The 19,214-nt window shown below is 22.9% G+C and overlaps 6 protein-coding genes across 6 annotated transcripts; 5 read left to right on the top strand and 1 right to left on the bottom strand.

Annotated features, from left to right (window-relative positions):
* Positions 1 to 1,314: 1,314 nt before the first annotated feature.
* Positions 1,315 to 1,592, top strand: PCHAS_0722100 (conserved Plasmodium protein, unknown function; the record flags this gene model as incomplete). The annotated part of the gene is made up of 2 exons (XM_016797715.1): positions 1,315 to 1,458; positions 1,572 to 1,592. The coding sequence occupies 2 exons, from the start codon at positions 1,315 to 1,317 to the stop codon at positions 1,590 to 1,592; spliced, it is 165 nt and encodes a 54-aa protein (XP_016653641.1).
* A 963-nt stretch (positions 1,593 to 2,555) lies between these two features.
* PCHAS_0722000 (high mobility group protein B2, putative) lies at positions 2,556 to 2,852 on the bottom strand (the record flags this gene model as incomplete). The annotated part of the gene is made up of 1 exon (XM_740699.1): positions 2,556 to 2,852. One exon carries the CDS (start codon positions 2,850 to 2,852, stop codon positions 2,556 to 2,558), a length of 297 nt encoding a protein of 98 aa, XP_745792.1.
* A 4,065-nt stretch (positions 2,853 to 6,917) lies between these two features.
* PCHAS_0721900 (U4/U6.U5 small nuclear ribonucleoprotein, putative) lies at positions 6,918 to 7,967 on the top strand (the record flags this gene model as incomplete). Its single annotated transcript, XM_739079.2, has 1 exon — positions 6,918 to 7,967. The coding sequence occupies one exon, from the start codon at positions 6,918 to 6,920 to the stop codon at positions 7,965 to 7,967; it is 1,050 nt and encodes a 349-aa protein (XP_744172.2).
* A 1,605-nt stretch (positions 7,968 to 9,572) lies between these two features.
* Positions 9,573 to 11,531, top strand: PCHAS_0721800 (zinc finger protein, putative; the record flags this gene model as incomplete). The annotated part of the gene is made up of 2 exons (XM_016797714.1): positions 9,573 to 11,255; positions 11,454 to 11,531. 2 exons carry the CDS (start codon positions 9,573 to 9,575, stop codon positions 11,529 to 11,531), a joined length of 1,761 nt encoding a protein of 586 aa, XP_016653640.1.
* A 2,693-nt stretch (positions 11,532 to 14,224) lies between these two features.
* On the top strand, positions 14,225 to 15,672 carry PCHAS_0721700 (14-3-3 protein, putative; the record flags this gene model as incomplete). The annotated part of the gene is made up of 4 exons (XM_016797713.1): positions 14,225 to 14,309; positions 14,626 to 14,711; positions 14,858 to 15,446; positions 15,644 to 15,672. The coding sequence occupies 4 exons, from the start codon at positions 14,225 to 14,227 to the stop codon at positions 15,670 to 15,672; spliced, it is 789 nt and encodes a 262-aa protein (XP_016653639.1).
* Positions 15,673 to 16,888: 1,216 nt separating this feature from the next.
* On the top strand, positions 16,889 to 19,045 carry PCHAS_0721600 (dynactin subunit 6, putative; the record flags this gene model as incomplete). The annotated part of the gene is made up of 4 exons (XM_016797712.1): positions 16,889 to 17,570; positions 17,810 to 18,544; positions 18,773 to 18,909; positions 18,992 to 19,045. 4 exons carry the CDS (start codon positions 16,889 to 16,891, stop codon positions 19,043 to 19,045), a joined length of 1,608 nt encoding a protein of 535 aa, XP_016653638.1.
* Positions 19,046 to 19,214: the final 169 nt, after the last annotated feature.

Below are 19,214 nucleotides of genomic sequence, written 5' to 3'. Positions count from 1 at the left end.
TGTGGTGTTATCACCATTTTATGAAGGCTAAAAATTGTTGCCGTTTTTTTTAATTATATAATTTTATAATTTTATAAAATATTATTTCCTGTCCTATGCATTTATTATACAGTAGTAAATTACGTTCGTTTTTTCTTTCAAATTATTGACAAACCAAATATATACATATAATGCTGTAACAAAATAAATAAATATTATTTAACTTAACTAAACAAAAAGGAAAAACAATGTATGCACATATATATATTTCTGCATACTACATAATAGTGTTTTATTTCCATTGAACCAATTATTAAAATGTGTACATTAAATAAATGTAAATATTGTTATGTTATTTTTTTCATTTTTTTTATGTTTATATTTATTTTTAAATAGAACATACACAAAAGTTATGTATGCACTTTTAGGCAGAAATAAAAATTCTTTCACACTTGATTTTTTTGCATTTCATACACATGTTTGACAACCATCAAATTTACAAAAAAATTATACAACCCATTTTACAAGTTAATTATATTTTATATATGCTAATATAAAAAAAAACTATATAGTTATTTTTCCTCATGTGTTAGTTATATATGTCTACCCATAAATTTGTCAACACTATTTTTATTAAAACTGTATTCTAATTTTAAATGTTTCCTTTTTCATAACTCCTAACCTATTATGTCCTTTGCTAGCGAATTTTACCAGCTTTACAAAAAAAAAAAAAAAAAAAAAAACCTTTCTGCTATTTCAAAGGAATTCCCAATTTTGAACGATTGTTAATTATTACTACTCTGTAATTAGAACTATTAATTATGTGATATTATTATTCCCCTATTGTTAAGACTTTACATTTCTTATATCTTTATTATAAGTTAAAAAAAAAAGTGGAAAAAATTAGAGGGAAATAAAAAGTATGTACATGTGCATATAGTATTGATGAATTTTCTGAAAAAAAAAATAATAACACATCATCATTTAACATAAACAAATATACAAAATTAAATAAGTACGAAATAAATATGTAAAATTACAAATATCAGAAACGAACATGTTTCGAAAAATTAATATTTTCAAACTATTTAATTAGTATTGGTTTAAAATTAAATATCATTTTTTTTCACAGTAATAATCATATATTATTTTTTTTTTCTCGATAAAGGCTATTTTTTTTTTTGCAGTATATACATTTAATAAATATCTTTCCGTTTAATGTAATAAAAAATATGTTTATTCCTTTATTATATATTTTAAATCATATTTAAATTTCTCTATCTATCTATATATATAAGTATTATATTCATTTTTTAAAACATATCATATTTCAAAATGTCATATGGCTGTGGGACTGTTTGTTTGCCAATTATTCGAAGGGCTCTTCTTTTTTTTATGGGAGTAGAAGCCACATATTGTAGTTATGAATTATTTTTAAAACCTGGAGCCATTTATACTTATTATCGTTTCAATGATATTGTAAGTTTTCATCGCCAAATATATGATATGTCATGTTCATACGTGTGTATATCTGACTACCCATATTGGCACATCCACATATTTTATATCTTACCTTCTTTTCTCTTTTTTAGTTTGCTATTGATAAGAAATAAATGCAAAAGATGGACCTCCATGCTGGGCACAGTTATTTAAAATGTTTAGGCACAAATTCCAAAGGAGCCAAATAACCAAACAAATAAGTAAATGAATAGGTTATATTCTTAGGTGGGCTGATAAATATGTCAGTCTTTCCCACTAACAAATAGCAATCCACTAGTTCATCACGATTATTTTAAAAAAGAAATGGAAAAAGCACAGGCCCACACAATAGTGCACTTTTTTGTTTTTTAAACCATGCCCAAGTGAATGTAAAGCATGCAATAAGCCAGCCCTTTCTCGTCTTTCCACTATGCTTTGTCACAAACCAATGCAGTGGCATTTTTAAACATAGCAAACAAAGAAAAGCTATGGCAATTGCAAATATACATACCACACTAATTTATAATAAACTTTTTAGACATTCCAAAATGTATACTTAAAAAAATTTGTTTTTTAAATAGCCTAATTCTTTCTTTTTTCGTTTTTTGGTTGTTTTTTTAATGTTTATGCAAATTAAAAAAAACAAAAGCTGAAGTGAAAAAAACTTTGAGAGCGTATGCACAATTTAGTAATAAAAAACGAAAAGAAAACAATAACAATAATATAAAACAATAGTTAAATAATATCTAAATATAATGAAAGCAATATAAGTATGTGTAGCGTGCATACATATATACCCATCCAAACAAGTACATTGTCCATATTTTTACGAGTATATATATTTGTTGTGCATATGGAGACATAAACTTTTAATTTATATAATCATATTTTTTATTCTTGAATTATAATAATAAAAAAACAAAAATCACATACAAAAGACTTTATATATATTCTTATGCATTTTAAATCTATATATAATTTTTTGTATAAAAAAGAAAAAACATAATAATCTCTAAATTATATTTAAACACATATTTTTTTAAGTATATGAATAAACATATATAGGCAAATGATGATATAATAAAGGTGATACAAATTTATTCCTTCGTTTTTTTATATTCTTCTATTTCTTTTGAATAACGAACTTTATCTAATTCTGCTTTTTTTTCATATGGAGCTTTTTGAGCTGGAGTTAATTGTCCCCATGCTTCTCCAATTAATTTTCCTACTTGTGCAACTTCTTTAGCTAGCTCTGGCCTTTCTTGAATTATTTCTAATCTTTTATCCTTGACATAAAACATATAAGCAGACAAAGCTCTCTTTGGAGCTAATGGGTCCTTTTTTTTCTTTTTGTTTTGCTTCTTTATAACTTTCTTTTGTGTTTTAGTTGCCATTTTGCCTACCCTATAAATTGAAAAATGACAAAATATGTATACTATATATAGCCACTGCAAACGCAACAAATTTATAAATATGTAGAAGACATATACAGCCACGCTCCCTACAATACAATATGCATTCCTTAGCCAATGAGGAAGATTGTATGGCAAAATTGTTAAACATATGTATACATATGCAGAGCGTACATACTAATGAGCATATGCGCTCGCATTATATATCCATACAATCTTCTACATTATACCAATAAATAGCAAAGCATTGTACATATATATTAATATATATTAATAGGCATATTCATGCCGTATATATATATATTCAAGCATGCTGTGGTTTTATATAACTACATAGTGTTGTATGTATGTTGCTACATGCATAATATATTTATAATAACAAAAATATAAAATAAATATTGTCATAAATTAATGTAGAAGATAATATAATGTAATATAATATGGTCCTTTTTGATATTTACCTTTTTGTTTTTTTTTTATTTTAAATAATAAAGTATCCAAATTAAAGATTGAAAAGATTAAGTTGTATAATATAATAATATTAATTATAGAGTAATATTATAATATATTTTTTTAGTTATTTCAAAAATAATTATATATAAAAAACAAAAATTTTAACATATAATTTAATTATATTACATATTATGACTATTATATATTTATTTTGTATATAACATATTATTTTTATATATTATTTTTGCGTATATTTTTTAGCTAAGCATTTGTATATTTTATATATAATAATAATTATAGTATATAAATATAAAAAATTAACTGCATATTTTTATACAAATACGTAATAATATATATTATATATATAATTTATATATATTTTATATATATTTTATATATATTTTATATATATTTTTTATATATATTTTTTATATATATATTTTTTCTATATATTTTTTATATGCTATATATTGTATATACAATAGTTATATACGATATATATATTTTTTTATGCATATAAATAATATAGTATGGCTGTTAAAAAAAAAAAAATAATATGCATATTTTTTTTATTAAAAGGCTATATGCCTAAATTGTATATACACTTAAAATATAATACCCTTTTTATAACCCATTAATTATGCCTTAAATTTTTATTATAATATAATTAACTCATAATATTATGTACATACAATACGTATTACGTATTATAATATATACTGTACATATTTTTTACGCGTTTTTATATGCACAAGCAATATTTTTTATAGGGCGTATAAATACTGTATATATTTTTATGCTTTAAAAATTGCAGGCAAATTACGTATTATTTATACCGTTATATATTATAGTAAATGCATTTAATAATATATTAAAGCAATTTTTAACTGGCAAATTATTATATATATATATTTTCGCGTTTTTTTTATGCATGTATTTTTTAGCAATTTTAAACCGCAAAAATTAATCCCTCTTTTATTTTATATATTTTGCCATATATATTATGCGTATTAAAATAGTAGTACAGCATATATAATTATTCGCATTGCATAATTATATTATAAAACATTTTCAATATCATTATGAATAAACTTGGTCCCCTCCAAAAAAAATTTTATTTATAAAGATAACGGTTTGTTTTTCTATAAACTTGATATCTTTTATTTGATTATTTTTTTTTTTCGAGGCTTGGATAAAGCAATTTATATGTTTTAGGTATATATTTGCTTTTTTTGTAGTTATATATATGTATATTTTTTTTTTACGTATAATATATAAGTTTGTTACTAAATCTTATTTTTGCAAACCAATAATCTTCATCCAGCTATTGGCGTAGCTTCAAGAAAATAAAATATATCTTGGCTATAGGCTCTATACATACATATATATGCATACTCTTCGCACAGGAGTCACTGTATATGAAAGTTAGATTGATAACATCGTATAACTCATTTTATATACAGCTAGCATATGCATCAGTTTAAATGTCCCTGAGCGCTATTTGTAGCAATATATATATCATGCATAACCGGCTGCATATTTATTTATTACCTCGTTTTTCTTGTTCATAATGATTAAAAATGAAAACATTGTTCTTATGATAGACCTATTTATGACTATTTACAAAAGTTGATAATCTCATTTTAATATATAGTAAAACTATATATTCCATTTTATTTATGTACTATATTATTTTTTTTACGCTTTTCCCTCCTCTTCCAACTTTATTACATAAAAAATAAATTTCCCATTTTCGAATGTAAAAAATTTATTATTAAAATAATTGGTTAAGGCGTATTAAATTAATTAAATAAACAAAAAAATACACATAATATATGTTTTATATTTTTTTCATATACTTGTGCAAATAAAATAATTTACATATTTGTAACAATCTGAACATATCTATATAAATAAGAAGATTAAAATTATTCGAATAAATTAAAAAAAAAATATAATTGTAAAATATGGATAATATTAATTTGTTTCTAATGTGAGAAAGAAATACATTTTTAAAACAAACATATAAATTTTTTTTGAAATTTATTTAACGAAATGTTTAAAATAATTCAAGTTTTAAAAAATGTCAACAATACAAACAAGTCATTATAATGCACTTTTAAAATAGGTGCTTAAAAAAAAGATAAAAATATTTCTTTAATTTTATTTTAAAGAAAAAAATACGACAATTATAATATACTATCGTCCTATATTTATTTTCTTCTGTGCATTCGGTATAAGCCAACATGTGCATAATGCACAATAATGTGGTACTTATAATACCATTTATTAACCGTCTTTTTTTCCTTTTCTTTTTTATTACCCACTTAACAGCTATTATATATATTTTTTGGGGGTAAGGAACTTACATTATTTCGCCACAGTTAATTTAAAAAAAAAGTGTATATGGTTCATACTTAACTATAGCATTATAATTTTTTTTTGAATAAGGTGTGATAAATGATATTAATTAGATATATCCCATTAATTTATAAATCGTATTTTAATATATTTTCGATGGTAGTATATATGTATAACTTATATGAACTATTTTTTGAAGGAAATATTTTTGATAAAAATTTGACCTAGGTGTACATAAATATATTCGAAAAAAATAAAAATAAAATAAAGACATAATTTTATTTATAATATGCTAAAAAATTGTATGCATTGTGTGTTTATATATAATACATAATTTTTATTTTTTTTTGAAAAAAAATATACAACATTGGTATAATAAAATAACTAATAGCTATCGGTACTAGGTTAAAAAAAATATATGTAAGAATAACTTTGATACTAAAAACTATTTAGAAAAGGAAATATATGAAGAACAATTTAGAATATAAATTATTTTTATCTGATCCTATACATATTTGTCGATGTTATTATTTTCTCTAAATCATTTTGAAAAAAATATATATAACATACTAACATAGGCGATAAAAATATATTACTTGCATACATTTTTGTACCACTTTAAAAAATTTAAAAAACATTTTTCTATTCAATTTTTTTTGTAGTCTAACAACATCGATATTTTAATTATATACAATTATTTTTACATGTACGAATATGCACAAGTTACTATCACTATGCTTGTATAAAAATATGTATTAATATAAAATATAATTTTTATAAATTTTTTTTTTCATCATATAAATAAAATATTGTAAAGCTATAAAAGGGAATTCAGTACATCCATATAATTATGATACATTTTTTTTGTTAATAATCATTCGAATTTTTTGGCTAACTTTTCATTGGCATAAATAATAATAAAATTGTTATGACTAAAATATTTTATGTACAATTCAGAATTTTTTTTAACTCACATTCGAAATATTTATAAGTCTCCTATTAAGCTGTACATATAAATATAGAATCGTTATATTTAGGTAATAAACAAATATATGTATATCGATCTTTGCCATACAAAGAGATTGTCATCATTCCATAGATTTGATCATAAAACGTTTGCTATATTTACAAACAAATTTGCAAAAAATAGCTTAAAGCTGAAGAAAAAAAAGAATAAAGTAAAAGCAATTAAATTATGAACAGGCAAGGTAAAATGTCCAATAAAATTTAATAATGTTTAATGCATTGTTTTCAAGTAAAAAAAAAACACCTGAACAAGATCAGTCGATTGAAAAAAATGAAGAAATAATAAAAGACGAAAAAGATTCAATCAGCAACCATTCACAAATTAGTGACACGGAAGGAAAAGACAAAAATTCAAAAAGTAACACAGATTCTAATGACGATGAAAATGATTTAAGAGATAAAAGAAAAAATGGAAAGACGAATAAACATGGAAGCATCTCGGGAAGCATAAGCAGAAGTCGAAGCCGAAGTAGGGACAAATATGAGCATAGAAATAAAGATAAGCATAGACATAGGAAACGATCAAGAAGTAGAGAACGAAGGAAGGACAAAGACAAGCATAGACACAGATACCGAGATGATACCATAAGTCGGAGCAGGAGCAGAAGTAGAGATCGAAAGAAAAGGCACAGGAGTAGAGACCGAAGTAGAGACAGAAGCAGAGAAAGAAGAAGAGATCGAAGTAGGGAAAGACGAAGAGACAGAAGCAGAGAAAGGAGAAGAGATAGAAGTAGAGAAAGACGAAGGGACCGAAGTAGAGAGAGAAGAAGAGATCGAAGTAGAGACAGAAGTAGGGACAGAAGTAGAGACAGAAAACGAGACCGAAGTCGGGATAGAAGCCGAGAAAAAAGACGAAGAATGGATTCAAACGATTCATATGATGAATATAGAAATATAAAAAGAGATAGCATAACTAGCTATAATAGTAATGATAATAATAAAGAAAATAAAATGAATAGCATTTCAAGAAGTCATAGTGAAAATTATGATGGCATTCATAAAAATGAAAATTCGAATAAAAGTCCAAGTCAAAATAGTTATAAAAAAACAGAAAATAATAATTCATCAGATAATGAAGAATTATCAGAAAGTGAAATGCTTAAAAAGTTAATGGGAATTACTGAATTTGCGACAACAGATAATAAATGTCACAATGAAACAGATATATCAGGTGTTAATAAAAGAACAAAGAGAAAATATAGGCAATATATGAATAGGCGAGGAGGGTTTAACCGTCCTCTATCCCCAGCTTTTTAACCACCCACACCCACACCCACACACACACACATTTTTTACTTTGTTTTGATAACCTATACAGTTTAATATTGTTACTATTGTTATACAATTTTAGTATTTATTTGATTATTTACCCCCCTTTTTTTTGTTTGTTTATTTAATATGACTCATACGCATTATGTGCGAATGTGTGTTAAAATTTTTATGAAATTTTTCAATAGCAACTAAAAATAAATTTATATAATTTTTAAATAAAATTAAAAATGTGCAGAAATAAACTCATTAAAACTGAGTAAGCAATTAATTTTTTTCCAAATATTTTATCCAATTTTTATACTATGAAAAAAAAAATATAATTTAATATTCATTAGAATATTTTATTTTCCTTTTTTTATAAATAACTCACTGATCATTTTGTTTAATCCCATTTCTACAATATACTTTGTTGGTGTTATAAAAATATTTTTTTTATTTTTTTCCATAGCATGTTAAGAACTTATCCTATTGTAATATGGTTGATAAAAATTATTTGAGAATTTTGGTAAATTATTAAATAAGTATATATTTAATTTTTTATACCCTATTTTGTTAGTGTAAATAATTTTAATTTTTTCCAGCAAAAAAAGTGGTGAAAATTTTGTGAAAATTTTGTGTAAATTTCAACAGATTTAATCTTATGCAATGTGATTAAAAAAAAAAATTAATTTCCATTTTTAAAATAGTTATATCTTTATTTTTTCATACATTTATTTGTACCATTTTTTACAATTTTTTATTTTTTTTTTTATAACATGTTTTACAATTTTCAAACTTATTAAAGTCCTAGAACTTGAGTTACAGGTGTGTAACTTTTTTTTTTTTTGAAGCACTTGCAAAATTATAATACACTAATGGATAACTGTTTAAAAATGGAAACATATTATGCGCTTAAAATTAATAAAAATTATTAAACTGTTAAGCTTATAAAAAAAATTACTTTCATATTATGTAGAGAATTTTTATATATCTGTCTCATTTATAAACTTTTTAAATTTATAAAAATAAAAATATATATTAAACAATTTTGGCATTATTTTGTGTGCTATTTTGTGTGTTAATTTTTTTTATTTTTTTCAACTTCTTTTTTAATTACCCCTATGCTTATCATTATTATTATTCATTTATTATAGCCTACTTTGGTTATTTTAACTGTTTTGCCGATTTTTTCCACACACCCATATTTTTATTTTTCCCTCCTTATGCCAAAGAAAAATATGGCAAGGACGTTATAATGGATTAGGCTATAGCCAAATTGGGGTTACATAAATGTTGTAAAATTGTTATAATTTTATATTTTTCTATACTAAAAAAATTTCAAGTTTTTTTTATATTTTTTCCTTATAATTTGATTTAATTAAAATTTTTTTATGTTAATATATATATAATAAAATTAAAGTAGTAGCTTGTTAATTTTTTTTTACAACACATAATTGAAATGATTATTATATACAAATTATTTTATCGTTTTGTAAATTCATGTCTCATTTATGTCACATATTTATGTGTAATAATTAAGTAATTTTTTTTTTTTTTTTTTTTTTTTTTCCATTTTTGGAAATTTCGAATTAAATCTCTTCCCATACAAAAATGGCGTGCACACCATTACTTAGTGAAAATGATTTATATTTATTCCGAACAAAGCAATGCTTAAGGTTAGCTAAAGGAGGTTGTGAATTTGGTCTTGATCGATGCCAATATAGTCATAACACACAATGGATAAGACGATGCCCATATTATATCTCCCTTCCTTCTTACCTTCGATATATTCCAGTTGCTTGTCCATATTTTATCAAAAGTAAAGAATTAGATGAAAATAAAAACCAAGAAGAAAATAATAAAGATATAGAACGTGAAAAAGAAATATTACAAAACTGTTTATTTCTAACGAATGTAGATGGTAGTGTTAATAATGAATTTTATAAATATATCGAACAAACTAATACTAATAAATGTCCAGCAGGTGTTGAATGCCCATTGGCTCATAGTATTGAAGAAATTTATTATCATCCTCTTGTTTATAAAACGAAAAAATGTGAAAATTATAAACATGGTAATTGTAATAAATATTATTGTCCAGACTTTCATAAATTAGCTGAACAAAGAAAAGTAAAAGAATATTTTATCCCATTTTCTTACAAAATTGATATACCATCATATCCAAATGTTACTATTGTAGATAAAATTAAATATGGATCATTCAAAGGACAATCACAAATTAATAATAATAAAAAAAAACCATTACATCAACATGTTAATAAACCCTTATTGAACTTTTCGGACAGGAACACTAAAACTGAAAATGGTAATAACCACACATGTAATAACACAATTTATAGTTATCAAAATAAAAACAACAAATACATTTCTTCATTCCAAAAATGTGCAAACAATAATAATTATAATAAGAAAGAGGAATTTTCTAAAATAAATTATGACGCTAACAAAATTTCCAACAATCGAACAGACAAAAATGCCTACTTAAAATATAAATCAGCTAATATACCATATATCAATGAAAATATGGCATACCCAAATAATGCAAAATATAATACTATAAGCTATCCTAATAATTCACACACATTTGAAAATTTGTTAAAAAATAAAAAACAAAATTCTATTTTTAGCTACCTAAACAATTGTGATGATAAATTTACCTTATATGTACATATTTTACAAAAATTTTCACATTTATTTGATTTAAATATATCAAATGTTAATTCGAATACCCCAATTGCATTAATTAATGCATTAAATATTTCAGATAAAAATCTACAAAATGTTGATAAAATCGAAATGGAAAACTCAGAAAATCGAAACAATACAAGTTGCTATGTTTGTACTGATGTGGACAAAAAAAATTATGACTCTGTTAATGCGAATAATGCAAGTGCCAATATTAACAACATGGATAATCAATTTGAATCAAACACAGAAAACAATTCAAAAAGTAATACATATTATAATATACTAAATCAAATATTTAAAAAAAATTTGCAAATTACAAAAAATAAAATGGAATATTTAAACGAGCAACCTAGCCCAATAACAAATACGTATGAACGCATTTTTAAATATGATCCAAAATATGATGGAAATATAGATTCTTTTACAAATTATACACATAAAAATATGATAGTTAATGAAAATTGTGGGGATAGTTACGAAGATTTTATAAATATGTTAAGTCACATTCTATGTTTACTTTATTTTACTACTAATTCAAAAACACACCCATCTTTTGATGAGTATGCTCATCAGCTAGCCAAAAATGTAAAAAAAAAAAAATCATAAAATTGCATGTACATACATACGAACTTATTTTTATATCCACATATTTGTCATTACACATGTGCAAGATATAAAATAAGGGAAGGGAAAATCTCGATATTTTTCCTATTGCCTAAAAATATGCTCTTAATTTATTTTATCTCTTATATATATTATATATTTTTTTTTTCTTCGTTTTAGATACACAATGAAAGCATAAAAATGAGAGATGTGTGCATGGAAAAAAATGTAAACAAGCCCATAGAAGGATCTATTTAGGCAAATTAAAAAATAAAAGCACTGTTAAAATAAAACAAAATAGCTAAGCAAATCTATAATTAAATAATTTCCCATACATATGCATACACGTATGTGAGTGTTTTATTATGTATACTAAATAATTAGTGAGCTATAGAAATGCAGCGACACAGCATTCTATAAGCAAAGTATAATATTTTCTTTTTATTTTTATATATATTTATACCAATAATTAAATGATGTGCATTTATATATTTTATATATACGTATGTAAATTAATCTTATCCGTTTGCTTTTTTATTTTTATCACAAACCTAATTAAAATTGTTTCTTTTTTAAAATGCATTTACACATAAAATAAAAAATTTGTGTATATATGCGTGTATTTTATAAAATTCAAAATTTTTTATTATGATTAAATTTATATCATTTCATATTAATTAACTTCTATATGTTTTAGTAATTACATGAACTTAATAAAGAACTTTAATAATTAAAAGCTTAATTATATAATAATACTTATTTAAATTTTAAGGTCCATAATTTGCGCACACAAAAATTAGTCTATTATACATTTATTCGCATTACTTGTTCATACTATATTTTTCAAATAAAAATGTTATGAATAATATAGCCATTTGTATGACATATTTTTTTTAATATTAATTAGGAAGTAGTTCTTTTATTTGGCTATAAATGGTACACACATTTATGGATACAATTTTAACCCTTATATGTTAATATTTTGCAAAATTTGAAAAATATTACCTCATTTTTTCCATGCTAAAATGGGAATATAACATTATGAAAAAAAAAAATATGTACAGCTATTTTTTGTTCATAAAAAATACCAAACTAAGAACTGCTCATATATAAGCCTAAAACTGTATTATACGAGCCATATACATGTGTGTATCTAAGAAAATACAAAGAAAAACCGTAAAATATATAAAGAACTTATTAATGCACTTGCGCACATAATTCTTATTTAATCTATTTATAAAATGTTTTGTATCTTATTAATTAAAAAAGTGCTAGCTAAAATTTGTAGTGTAACTTTTTGGGGTATTATTTTAGCTAGATTTTATTAAAAAGCAATATTTTATGATGGTTATATATAACTTAAATTAGCTACCAGTTAGCTAAAAAATAAATATTTAAGGGTTGCCCTCATAGAGTTGCCAAAGATTTATGCATTGCTAATTTAGGATATTGGCATTATTTTTTTTAAGCGGTTTAAATATATTTAACGTGCTATATTTTGTTTAGTATACAAATAGTACCATTGAATAAGTTCATAAGCACCTTTTTCTTTTATACTAAGTAAAATATTATATACATTGTTATACACCTATCTATATATATGGTAATTTAAGAAATGCCTACAAATTTATATACTATAGAAATAAAACCTAAATATATCCAAAACCCTCAACAAAAGGCGTTAAGCATATTATTTATATATGCACTTGTGTAGTATTCTCTTTTTTTGTGCCTCCTTCCAAATTTTCATTTATTATATGAAAAAAATACAATAAGAATATATATCATAAATATATGTAAGGGGATGGCAAATTTATTTTTCATAGTACTAACACATTTTATGCACAAATCAAATTACATATAATACCCAAAAAAATGTAAATAGAAAATTATATTAATAATTTAAAAACCTTATAAATATGAATATAATATAATTATAAAAGTATAATTATATATTATCATTAAAAAAAAAATGTACATGTAAATTAGGAGTGTTATGCGCACATACATAATATATATTTGGATAATTTTATATGAACAAAAAAAAGCTAGATAGAAAGAGCACAAAAAAATAGGAATACTTCCAAATATTGAAAAAATATAAAAAAAAGAAAAAGCATGACTGTATATATACAAGTAAAAAAAATTCATATGAAAAAATAAGTGTATATTTTAGGAAAAAAAACAAAAATGATTTTAAGATCGATTGTTTAAATTAAAAAAAAAAAAAAAAAAACATTAAACTTATTTATTTCTACCTATTATTTTATTATTTTTAAATAAGGCTTTTTTTTTGGGGGGGGTTATAAATAATTAATACATAAAATAGTATTTTATATACGTAAATAAATCCGTACACGTAATACATAATAAAACTTGCACATTAATTTTTAATCGGAAGAACTTATTCTGGAGAGAACGTTTTATTTTTTATATTAAAAAAAAATAAACGGTAATACATAATTATTAAATTATTATACTATATATACATAAATCAATATATGCAAAAAAATATATATATAAAGTTTTTTTTACACTGGAATAATAAAAAAAATAAAAATAGTGCATGGACTTATTTATCATGTATCTTTTTTTATATACTTATATATATTATTATATTAATATATATTAATAACACTTTTTTTTTCTTCTTATTTTATCTCATATATATATTTATTAAATTTATGTTTTATTATATTTTACATAGACTACATATAATAATATCGTAAAAAAAATTCATATATTGATATAATTTTTTATTTTTACAAAAAAAAAAAGTAATTAATATATCCATAAATATAATATATATATGTATATATATCTATATTATTGGTATATATATATTAGTATATTTATATTAAAAGGATCGTAATTATATATATAAAGTAAAATATAAATAATATAAAATTGTATATCATATATATACACACATATAATAATTTACATATACAATGGCAACACCTGAAGAATTAAAACAATTAAGATCTGATTGTACCTACCGTTCAAAATTGGCTGAACAAGCCGAAAGATATGATGGTAAGAATTGCATATAATAATCTCACAAAAAAAAAAAAATAAAAAACAAAATGCGGAACTTAGTAAAATTATGTACCATTTTCCCCATGATTTGTTATATATCCATTAAAAATATAAATATATATAATCACACACATATGCAGTATTTGCATTCTATCCATACTTATTATTTATTTTTTGTGCTCACAAAAATATGCATATGATATTTCATTATTACTATATATATACTTTTTGGAATAATTTCTTTTGTATTAAAACTATTACAATACCGATATTGGGTTGTTATTATTTATTTCCGTTTCTTCTTATTTTTTAGAAATGGCTGATGCTATGAGAACATTGGTTGAACAATGTGTTAATAATGATAAAGACGAGTTAACCGTTGAAGAAAGGAATTTATTGGTATAGCTTAAATTAGAAATCAATTGCACGCTTATTTATTATTATTATATATTACAATTTTTTGAGGGCTTATGGATGCCTCTCTTTCTTTATATGTGCTCTAATTCTTATATTCACTTTCTTCTTTTTCACTTTTCCTACTACAGTCTGTGGCTTATAAAAATGCCGTAGGTGCCCGAAGAGCCTCATGGAGAATCATATCAAGTGTTGAACAAAAGGAAATGAGCAAAGCTAATGTTCATAACAAGAATGTAGCTGCTACTTATAGGAAGAAAGTTGAAGAAGAATTAAACAGTATATGTCAAGATATTTTAAATCTTCTTACCAAAAAGTTAATACCAAATACTTCAGAAAGTGAGAGTAAAGTATTTTATTATAAGATGAAAGGTGACTACTATCGTTATATTAGTGAATTTTCATGTGATGAAGGAAAAAAAGAAGCATCAAATTTTGCTCAAGAAGCATACCAAAAAGCTACTGATATTGCAGAAAATGAACTTCCTTCAACTCACCCAATACGTTTAGGATTAGCATTAAACTACTCAGTTTTCTTTTATGAAATATTAAATCAACCACACCAAGCTTGTGAAATGGCAAAAAGAGCTTTTGATGATGCCATTACTGAATTTGATAATGTTAGTGAAGATTCATACAAAGATTCTACTTTGATTATGCAATTATTAAGAGATAACTTGACTTTATGGACATCCGATTTACAAGGAGATCAAACAGAAGGTAATTAAAAAACGAAATTACATTTTAAGCCGTTATGCTTTATGTAAAATTCACAACTGTATATATGTGTGTGCATGTATATCCGATGCAATGGTAGCATTTTTCGTTTTCGTGTCTTATGCTTGGCATCATAATCGTTGCTTTTACAACATGCTTTCATTATATATTTTTTTGTGGTTTTTATTTCCCCCTTACAGAAAAATCAAAGGATGAAGGATTAGAATAAAAGCAGTTCATTACATTTGAAACTCATGTACTAAATATATTTAATATATATGTATATGTGCATAATTATGTAATATGCGTATTTATGTATTAAAATTTATTGTAAAATCTATCATTTTTTGAGAACAGGAAAGCTATATCAACTGTTTGATTTTTCATAGATTAAAAAAATTAAAACAAGCAAATGTATATAAATATTTATCCATAAGAAAAATAAACAAATAAAAAGTAAAAAAAATCAATAACACGTGTATATATATACACATACGTACGTATATATAATAATATCCATGTTTCATTTTTTTTTTTTTTTTCATTATTTTTATTTAATGAATCGTGTAATAAAATAACTTATGTGAGCTAATAGTGAAATTACATATATTAAGTTAAAAAAGCAAAGGAAACAAAAAAACGATATTTTAAATATTGATTAAAAAATTTCGCATTTTAAGTTTCAATTATACTCTTATAATTATTTAATTTTATTTAACCATATATCTACTAAATTAGTCCATACAATCAATAAGTAGCTAAAAAAAAAAATAAAATCGTCCAAAATATATTATGAACGGCAATAATTATTTAAACAAAATATAGCTACATATAGCTATATGGTAAAAAAATACCCTTGTAATAGCTGTTTATGGATATTTCTATTTTTTATTGTATGACTATTACAACCATTTTACCTTAACGGTAATAAAAAAAAAGTTAATAAGACATGTATGTTAAGAATATTTTCCTATACATTGTTACACACACTAATTTTTATATCGTCTTGGGTATTGGTAAAAATTAAGTCTAATTCTGCTAAAATATGTTAGGAATATAATAAAATTACAAAATGAGGAAATAAACCTCATTATATGCATGTGTGTGTGATTGTCATATTTACTCGAACCTTTTAATTATAAGTAAAATAGAATAAAACAGCATTTTCCATTTCACCTAATATAATAATTCTTCTTCATTATTTAACTCGTTGATGCATACATATATTATGATTTATTTTGGTATGTGAATGTTTTATTTTTTATGTTTCTACTATCATAAAACCCGGTGAATAAAAATGTTAATAAATAATTATCTCAAATTTGTAGCAAAACAATATATGTTATCTATATGCATATTTTTTATAAGCTAAACTTTGTTATTTTTGAATACTTCGCTATTATTCCTAGTTTTATGTGTCCCTGTAATTGCGTTTAATTGAAAAAATGAATAATTCCAAAATCGTAAACCTGCTATCATTAAACCTAGACAGAAATATAGATAACAATTTCGAACGAAAAAATGACTTTTTTTGTGAATCGGATTTATCACATATATCAAGTCATGATGAAATAAAATCAAACAGTCTGTTAGGTTTAATTTCTATTAATAGTTTTACTAATGATTCAAAAAATTCAATTAAAAGTGAAAATTTAAATCCTTTTAAACGTGTGCATTCTTTAAATGAATACACAATGAACTATAAAACATTATGGTCAGAAAAAAGTAATGCACTATTATTTAATAATATGTTTACAAAATTTAATACAAATCATAATCAAATATATACTTTCAATTCGTATGAAAATTCAAATACGATTTTATCTTGTAAATCCAAATCAAGTGAAATAACTTTTGATACCGAACCCAATGATATATATAAAAAATATTCTTCTAATTTTAAGTCTAACTCTTCTAATGGTTATATAGACAATTTTATTTATATCGACACATTTAATTCGGACGTAAATAAACAAATAAAAAATCGTATCACAAATAATGAATCCCCATTATCTTTTTATTTAAATCAAATTCAAAATTATGATTTAAACAAATTTAATCAAGACAAAAATAGTTCGATAAATTCTTCAAAATTTATCAAAATTAATAAGGAAATAAATCAAACAGGTATAAAATAAAGACAAAATTGAAACTACAAAATGAGAGTGTAAACAAATTATTAACTTATAAAACAACCCCCTTTTTTATTATCCTTATATCTCTTAATTATTTGCATTACTATATTAATTGACCACATAGATATGAACTTCATTTATATTGAAAGCCAACTATGATCACTGGCCTATACACTAACATAATAATATGTACACTATATGCACATTTTTTTTTATTATTCATTTCGTAAGACTTTTTTAAAGATACCAAAGAAATTCCTACAGCCCCCAAAATGACAACGAATTACCTTTTCAAAAAAAATGCAACTAATTATGTTTTAAAGTACATTAGAAGATATAATGAATATATAAATGGAACTAAATTACAAAATTATAGGGCAATAAAAAAAATGCTTCGAAAGAGCAGAAAAGCTTGCCGAAGTATTATGATAAAAAATTTCCATAATAAAAAAAATATGATGAAGCTTTTAATGTATATGGAAAAAGACAAAAAGGTTATGAAATTATGGGAAGATAAAAATAAAAAATATTTTTTACAGCTATTTTATTATTATTTTATTTCATTTTATTTAAAAAAAAGCCAAGAAAAAAAAAAAAAAAAATTATGCTACATAGACAAATGTATAGCGAACAATCTATTTCAAAATACGCATAAATATAAAGAAATAAATACAAAAACATTATCAAATAATAAAACAAATTCTAATGATTATAGGTCTTATGTTTTTGGTAAACTAAATCAAAATGTAATATTAGGGAAAGGAAATTCTATATTTCCTGGCTCAACTATTTTATCAACAACCGCAAAAATATATATAGGAGATCATAACTTATTTGAAGACAATGTTACTATAATAAATAACACAAATAAAAATATGTACATTGGCAATTATAATATTTTTCGATCGGGCACACATATAATTAATTCTCTCAAAATTGGAAGTAACAATTATTTTGATTACAAAAGTAAGTATTATAGAATATTTTTTTTTACCAAATAAAGCTGTACATACACACGATTATATATATACGTATTACATAAAATTTATGTGTGCAGCATTTACCCTCTACTTTTTTGCAACATCATTTCTATGTATGATAAAAATAATACAATACCATTTATACTGAGATCACATAATGTGCATATTCACTATTAGGGCTATATATATTTTTTTTATTTCCCTTCATATTTAGGCACCTTATATAATTGCACTTTAAATGGGTGTGCATTTGTGAAGGCAAATATACTTATGAATATGAAAGAAATCGAAAAAACAAATCCCTACTTTGTCAATAGCACGATAACAAATATTCATCCGATATTTATTAAAGTATAAAAAATAATGATAGTAAAAATAGAAATAAAAAAAAGCAAAAAAATTAAAATATATAATTAAAATTACCATTTTTTAGGAACATGCTAATGAAATAAAACTTAGATATAATCACATGAACAGTTCAGAATAAAATGTATACATATACTATTTTGGCTATTTTATGTCTTACTTTTTTATAAAAAAAAAAAAACCACCATTTTAAGAATATAAATTTATATTACCAAAAAATGGCACAAAATTAAGGCAATTTTACTTTAAGTAAATGTTTATAATATAAAAATAGTTTCATTTTATTTACA

This window comes from Plasmodium chabaudi (assembly GCF_900002335.3).
Source record: "Plasmodium chabaudi chabaudi strain AS genome assembly, chromosome: 7".
Classification (NCBI taxonomy): domain Eukaryota; phylum Apicomplexa; class Aconoidasida; order Haemosporida; family Plasmodiidae; genus Plasmodium; species Plasmodium chabaudi.
This window is presented reverse-complemented; position numbering and strand designations above follow the sequence as displayed.